The sequence below is a fragment of the Musca domestica genome, unplaced genomic scaffold, assembly GCF_030504385.1.
Source record: "Musca domestica strain aabys unplaced genomic scaffold, Musca_domestica.polishedcontigs.V.1.1 133, whole genome shotgun sequence".
Classification (NCBI taxonomy): domain Eukaryota; kingdom Metazoa; phylum Arthropoda; class Insecta; order Diptera; family Muscidae; genus Musca; species Musca domestica.
The window spans coordinates 19,394-27,610 of NW_026712178.1; the positions used below are offsets into that span (position 1 = coordinate 19,394).

The following is an 8,217-nucleotide window of genomic DNA, read 5'->3' on the forward strand; positions in this document are numbered from 1 at the left end:
TGTCGATTTTAATTTTTGGGCGATTTTTACAATATAATTGGGGAATAAATCCTAGTTTCTGGGATAATTATTTTGTATTAATATTAATTTCATATTTTTTCACATTTATTTAGTTTTTAATTTTTCGAAATATTTAGGTCTTAAAATATTTACACATAATTTTGGTCGGTTTATATTATTGGTTATTTTATTTTTCATGCTTTTAAGTTCTTAAATTCCTTGTTTTTCTAGAAGATTATTTATTTTTTTATTTTATTTTATTTTATTTATTTATTATTATTTTTTTTTTTTTTTTTGAAATTATGATACATAATTTTTCAATGAGAAAAGTGGTCGAATTTAATTTTTGGTCGATTTTTACAGTAAAATGGGTAAAATCGCAATTTCTGGTTATAAGTTTCGTGTATTTTTATACCCATTAAGTTTTTTATATTTACTTAGTTTTTATTTTTCCCAATATTTTGGTCGGAAAATCTGTATCTAAATATAAATCTATTTTTATATTTCGTGTTATTATGTCTTTATACATTGTTGTTTCTTGGAGTTTTTTTTTTGTTCTTGAAGTGTGGTCAAAAAAATGTTTAAGGTAAAAATTGGTCGATTTTTACAAAAAAACATATAACGTTGTAGTTTCATTTTTTTGTTCTTGAAGTTGTGGTCAAAAAATGTTTAAGGTGAAAATTGGTGGAATTTATTGTAAGTAAGTTATTTTATATTAGTTATTAGTAATTTATCAGCAAGAACACAATTTGGGAATTTTTTGATAAAATTTGGTCGAATTTAAATGTTGGGCCTTCCCATAGTAGACCTATTGTCGACTCTTTTAAAACATAGTTTAATTTCACATTCTGAATTCATTTATTTCATTAGCATCGCTGATGCCACAGTCCCACCGAATTTATAAAGAATTTTCATTAGACGCCTCAAAGTATGCTTTATAATTTGGATCTTTAAACAAAGAGTAAATATAATGGCTTATTAATAGGTTCAAATACGTTCTTTGAATTTCTTGCACTATTTGAGGGATCCAAAGGCTAAAAAATATTGAAATTCAAATTGGGAATGTTGCACAATTCCCTTTTTCTTAAAATAAATTAATTTCCATATTTTTTATTTAATTAAATAATAATTTTATCTTCTCTCCCTTAAACGAATCAATACACCATTTGCTGATTTCAGTGTCAATACTGTTGCCAATTTTGGATCATATTTATGTGAACAGCTCCCTGCTTTCTTGTGTGGTCCAAAATATGTCGAAATCCGACCATCTTCGGATTTCAGTTCATCCAACGCGGGTAATATTTCAAAATTACGTATAATTTTTGATATGACTGTCTTGAATTCCAATGTGGCATATTTTTGTCCAACACAATTGCGAGGCCCAGCACTGAATGGTACACACTCGAAGGGATTGTAGGTCATTTGATATTCACGTAGGGCGCTGAAACGTTCCGGATCAAAACGATAGGGGTCAGGGAAATTGTCTTCATTATAACCCAAGGACATGAGAAATAGTAGCAGGGTGGTGCCTTTGGGTATAAATTTGCCATCTGGAAAAAAATAAAAATTTTTGGTTGAAAAAATTTTTGGTCGAAAAAAAAATTTTGGTCGAAATAAACTTTTGGTGCCCAATAATTGAATTTGTCATTTAAAAAAAAAAAAAAAATTTATTGTTGAAAAAAAATTTGGCCGAAAAAAATTTTTGGTCAAAATAAAATTTTTGGTCTAAAAAAAAAATTGGTCGCTTTTAAAAAAAATCACCTTGATGAATCTAATTTTAAGAGACAAGAATTGCAAAGCAAATTTAACCTCTGTCAAAATTTTCCACTTACTTATTTCAATATCCTCCTTGACAGCTCTGGCCACAAGCGGCACACTGGGATATATGCGCAACGTCTCCTTCAGCACCATATCCAGATATTTCATTTCACTCAATTCCTGAAATGTTGCATCGCGTTGCAAATCATCACCAATAATGAGTTGTTGTTCTTCAAAGACTCTCTTTTGAACATCCAGATGTCTTGAGAGTAACAATACTGCGAAGCTCAAGGCGGAACAGGTCGTATCCTGGCCCTAAATTGAAAGGAATTATTGATTTTTATAAAAAAAGGTATGCATTTTTTATTACCGCAAACATAAAAGTGGACACCTCTTCGTAAATTTCTTCACGGATCAAGGAACGTCCCTCAATTGTGGCCGAAAGCATGGTGTCCAAAAATGCATGGCGAGGTTTAGCTGAGTCATCGTTTGCCATGGTTGGGGAGTCTGTTTGGGTATTTTCTGCCAAACGCATTTGCATACGTTTTTCGATTATCTTAAATGATTAATGGAAAAATTAAGGAGTGAACAGTCAGTTTTTTTTTTTGAAATTCTATAAAGTTTTCGGTCAAAAAAAAAATGTTTGTCGAAAAAATTTTGGTAGAAAAATTTTTGATATATAAAAATTGGTCGATTTCAAATTTTGTTTTAATTTAATTTCTATTCAAAATATACATATGTAAGTATTTTTTTTGCCAAATAACAATTTTCGATCAAGTTAATGAGAAAAAAAAATGGTCGAATTTCTTTTAAAGTAAAAGTTGATTGATTTTAAGCTTTTTGATGATTGTTATTTTGTTGGAGTGATCGGTCAGATTTTTATTTGAAAATCTATAGAGTTTTCGGTTTAAAAAAATTGGTAGAACAATTTTTCTTCAACTAAATTTTGGTCGAAAAAATTGTTCATCGAAAAATGTTTTATATATAAGAATTGGTAAATTTAAATTTTTGTTTTACTATAATTTTATTTAAAATATACAATTTCCGACCAATTGCACAATGGGAAAAATTAGTCAACATTTTTTAAAATAAAAGTTGATTAATTTTAAGCTTATTGATGATTGTTATTTTGTTGGCTTTAATTGGGTTCAAGTTTTAACAAAAAAATTAGTGGATAAATTTTTGGTCGAAAAACTTTATGTTTGAAAAATTTGATCGATTTTGTCTTTCTTTGTGTTTTATGAGTAGTTGGCTTTAACATGACTAAGTTTCGACCAAAAAAAGTTTGGAAAAAATTTTGGTCGAAAAATTTTATATTGCAAATTTTGGTCGATTTTTAGTTTTTCATAGTTTTATTTTCCCATAATACAAATTATGTAAAAAATATCCACAATTGTTAAAAGGGTTCATGTTTCGACCAAAATATTAATGAAAAAATTTTTGGCCCAATAATGTTATGTTTAAACAATTTGGTCGATTTTCGTTTTTTTCTGTGTTTTATGAGTAGTTGGCTTAAATTTGACTAAGTTTCGACATTGTTAAAAAATAAAATGATAAAATTGTTTTGCAGTATAACAATTTCCGACCAATTGTTTGGGAAGTTAACGAGAAAGAAAAATTGGTCGAAATATTTTTAAGTAAAAGTTGATCGATATTTAGCTTTTTAATGATTTTTGTTGTTGATGATGATTAAGTTTCGACCAAAAAAAGTTTGGAATTTTTTGGGTCGAATATTTTTATGTTGCAAAATTTGGCCGATTTCAAGTTTTTCGTAGTTTCATTTTCCCATAATATAAATTATGTAAAAAATATCCACAATAGTTGATTATACAAGTCTAAAATTGTGGAATTTGGTCGATTTTTTAATTTGGTACTCACATTATAGATAAAATCCTTGAAAATATCCAAAGCACTAAATAGCCTTTTACACTCGGGAAAGAACCGATAGATGTCCAGATTACGCTTCATGGGATTGAACATTCGCAGCAGACAGTTTTCGGCAATTCTAGGGAAGAGGGGAGAAAAGGGACAAATATTCGTACTCCAAAGGGCCTTGGACTCCTTTAAATTCTCTGATATTTGGAAGTCCCCAATGGAGTATTAGTTTTTCTTCAAAATATGATGAATAATGGAGACCATTTTAGAGGGTAAATTAAGAGATGAGGATAAAAAGAAAAACTGATATTTCATCAATAAATTCGAAGTAAATTCAAGTGTAAGTTCCTTGGCATTTGAAATCTCCCTAAAGTCCCCCAATTGAGAATCTTTTTTTTTGTCAAAATTTCATGGATAATGGAGAGCTTTGTAACTCTTAATGCCTTCAAATATGTGCACTTCTCATGATGAGAGCATGTTTTCTTAAATTCCACATTAGGGTGTGCCGAGAAATTTTTTTAGGTTTTATTCTTCGTTGGATAAAAATAAACTGTTTTTTGATTTTTTTTTTGAGACACCCTAATATTCATGTGTCGAAAACATTTTTTTATTGAAAAGGCTTTTTTAAAATATTTTACTTGGACGAAAAAATAATATTTTTTTTTAATATTTTGTTTTGAATATTAATATAATATATTAATATATTTTCATTATTATTTTTTTTAATTTTTTTGTGACAGCCTAATGTTCATGTACCGAGAAAACTTTTTTTATTGAAAGGTCTATTCTAAAATATTTTTCGTTGGATGTCGTTAATTATTTTTTTAAATTTTTTTAGACACCCTTATGTTTATATGCCGAGAAAATTTATTTATTAAAAGGTCTATTTTAAAACTTTTTTCGTTAAATGAAAAACTATATTTTTTTTTGAATATTTTTTTTAAATTCTTAAATATTTTTCGTTGGATGTCGTTAAATGAAAAAATATTTTTAGAATATTTTTTTTAAATTTTTTTTAATTAGACACCCTTTATATGCCGTGAAAAAATGTTTATGTGCCGAGAAAAAAATTTTATTGAAAGGCCTATTCTAAAATATTTTTCGTTAGATGAAAAAAAACTATTTTTTTGAATATTTATGTTTTATTTTTATTTATTTATTTCTTTTTTTAGACTCCCGAATGTTCATGGGCCCAGAAAATTTTTTATCGAAAGGCCTATACTAAAATATTTTTCGTTAAATGAAAAAACTATTTTTTGTATATTTTTTTTTTGGTTCGATTTTTCGATACACCCTAAGGTTCATGTGCCGAGAAAAAATTTTTATTGAAAGGCATATTGTTAAAAAAATTTCATTTTATGAAAAAACAGATTTTTTTAATATTTTTTTGTTGAGACACCCTAATGTTCATATGCCGAGAAATTCGAACATTAGGGTGTGCTGAGATTTTTTTAAATGCCTATCCTGAAAGATTTTATGTTTTTTTCTTGTTTTTTAAATTTATTTTTTGGATCACCCTAACGTCTGATACTTACAAATCCAAAGCCTTGACAAATTTCGAATTGGGATTATCCATGGCATTGATGGGCACACCCATGGCCGTCTCTGAAAATATTTCAAATATAATATTAAAAAATTTCTAATCTTTGACCCTCCCTCCCCATTTACCACACATAATGTCCAGCGTCAAATTGTGTACCATTTTTTGAAAATCCAATATTCGACCTCCCTCCGCTCTGGCCCTGAGTTTTTCCATAAATTTCCCTGCATTTGAATTCATAACAACATGGAAATCTTGTAAAATTTTAAAATGAAACGAGGGTGTTATCATTTTGCGGCGCTGATGCCATTTCGTGCCGTTGCTGTTGACCAGACCCTCTCCAAGCCATATCTGCAGGACATCATACATATCGGATTTTTCCGTCAGGCTGTTGCTGCAAAGGATGTGCTGGGGTGGAACAAGAAAAAATTTAATAAATAAAAATAAAAAAATAAAAAAATTGAGAAGTAAAAAAAATTGAGAAGTCATAAAATCGAAGGACCCCTTTTCCTTAACCCTACCTCAATATCCTTGTTATCTGTGATCACAATATTGGGATAGTAGCCGATCCACAATTGAAAGTTTCCGTATTTATAAAATGAGTCGAAGAGGAAATTGAGTAGATCTGGAAAAAGATAAGGAAATACAAAATAACAGGGATCTTCAGAACCAAAAAGGGATTTTTGGAGGAATTTTTTAATTTCAAGCTGAAGTAGGTCGAATTTTAATAACCTTGATTTTGAAAGTTTTTTTTTTCCAAAAAAAAAAAGGAAACATAGATAGACAAACGTGGAATATTTTTTCAAGGACCTTCATACGTAAAAAAATGTTAGAACTTAAAGAGTATTTTTCAAGAACCTAAAAAGATCTTTAATTTCAAACTTTCCCCTGAAACCAAAATGTCTTAAAAAAATCCCCTTTTTTGTCTGAGAGCCCTTATTATTTTATATTCCCCTTTTTCCCACATTTATAGAGAAAAATGGAGGATGGAAATATATAATAAGAGAGTCCTTCAAACCAAAAAAGAAGGACTTTTTAAGGGGAATTTTTTCAGGGCGAAACATGCCGATTTTTAGAAGATGGGTTTCAAGGACCCTTAAACCTAGATTTTAAATGATTTTGATTTTCCAACAAAAGGAATCTTAGACAGATAAGCGTGGAATATTTTTTCAAGGACCCTTAGACATCAAAGGATCTCCAACCCAATAAATGTGAACTTTTTTTCCTGAAACAAAATTTTGTTTAAGAAAATCCCTTTTTTGGTCGGGGCCTACTTATTTTTTTATATTTCCCCTTTCCCAGATTTATGCAGGAAATTGAGTAGTTCTGGAAAAAGGTGAAGGGAAATATAAAATATTAAAGACCCTTAGACCAAAAAAATGGATTTTTGAAGAATTTTTTATTTTAGGTAAAGTAATAAATAAATAAAAAGTAATTTTCTACTGAAACTATTTTTTTCAAGTAATGATTTTTTGGTCGGAAGCCTCTTATTATTTTATATTTCCCTAATTTCACAGTTCTTTACAAGAAATTGAGCAGATTTGGAAAAAAAAAGAAGGGAAATATAAAATTAGGTCCCTCAACCCAAAAAGGATATTTTGAAAAAAAATATTTCAGGCCGATTTTTGATGGATATATTTCAAGGCCCATCAGACCCGCAAACCATGAATTTGAATGATTATTTTCCAACAAAATTATGGGAATGTATCTCCAACAATATTTTTTAGGAACCTCAAAGGATCTTTAACTTAAAAAACTTATTTTTTTCAAAGACCCTCTGGATTTTTTTAAAGGAATATTTTTTTGAGTATTCTCAGACCAACAAATTTGGAATTTTAACAAAAAATTCGAGGACTTTCAATCCTGAATTTTTAAGGGAATACATTTTAAAGGGTCCTAAACCCAAAAAAATTTGAGAATTTATGAAAATATTTTTTTGAAATTCTGGAAATCGGAGTTAAAAAAATGTATTCCCAGGGACTTCAAACCTGGATTTTTCAAGGAATATTGTTTTATGGATCTTCAGACATCGAAGGTGGATTAAACGAATTTTTTTGAGGAATATCATGCATCGGACTTTTTTAAAAATATAAATTTTTTCTAAAATGTAATTAACATTTTTTTAAGGAAATTGCAAAATTGGATACTTTGACTTAAAAAAAAAAACAATTCTTCCAAAACTTTACCTTCTGGACTTTTTCCCAACTGATGACCATTTCCCACCACAGGCAGCATTCTGGGTCCTTGAGTATGCCCCATTTTTTGTTGCATCCTGCAGCGCCACAACTCTTTGTAGATTACAAGCGAGACAGCCGCAAAGGCCAGTAATAACAAAAACATGTTTAGATTTTTTTTTAATTTATTAAAATTCGCAACACGCGTCCATTCGAAACAAGCCAATTATCCGTTATGAATTGTTGCTAAACTGTGAACAGATTAACTGCTGCAATAATATGTTACAATGATTTATATAATGTGCGTTAATAAGGCAATTGTTTTTGCTTTTTTTTGCGGAAGCTTTGTAACAGCCGGGCTGAATAGTTGGGGGCACTGCGGAAATAATGGTGATGACTTAATCGAGATGAAAAAAAAAACTGAAAATTAGCAACACAGTGTAGACTTAAATGATTTTTTTCGATCTCCCAAAGAAAGTGAATTTAAAAAAAATATTTTTTAAAAAATATTTCCTTTTTTTCTAAAATGTGAACTTTAAAAATAATTTTTTCCACGGACCCTTTTTCAAATCTTGGACTGAAAACTTCAGGGGATTAGGGATATGATGATGACTTAATCGAGGAAAAAAATATTCAAAATTATCAATACAGTGTGGATTTAAAAATATATTTTTTTCGAATTTAAAAAAAAAAATATTTGTTTTTTACCGTTAAAAAAAATATTTTTTAAATATTTTTTTAAAATATTTTCTTTTTAACAAACCTAATTTTTAGGGTTTTTTGGAAAAACATATAGTGCACAATAAATTTCTAGGGCTTTTTGGAAAAAAAATATTAAAAAAAAAAATATTAAAAAAAAAATTTTTTTCC

The 8,217-nt window shown here is 28.6% G+C and overlaps 1 protein-coding gene across 1 annotated transcript; it reads right to left on the bottom strand.

The window, feature by feature from the left end:
• Positions 1-1,113: 1,113 nt before the first annotated feature.
• LOC101896588 (cytochrome P450 4e2) lies at positions 1,114-7,616 on the bottom strand. Its single transcript, XM_005186271.4, has 8 exons — positions 7,360-7,616; positions 5,695-5,798; positions 5,302-5,581; positions 5,169-5,238; positions 3,637-3,763; positions 2,129-2,314; positions 1,833-2,073; positions 1,114-1,550 (listed from the first exon to the last, which is right to left on the bottom strand). The coding sequence occupies exons 1-8, from the start codon at positions 7,511-7,513 to the stop codon at positions 1,132-1,134; spliced, it is 1,581 nt and encodes a 526-aa protein (XP_005186328.1). The 5' UTR covers positions 7,514-7,616; the 3' UTR covers positions 1,114-1,131.
• Positions 7,617-8,217: the final 601 nt, after the last annotated feature.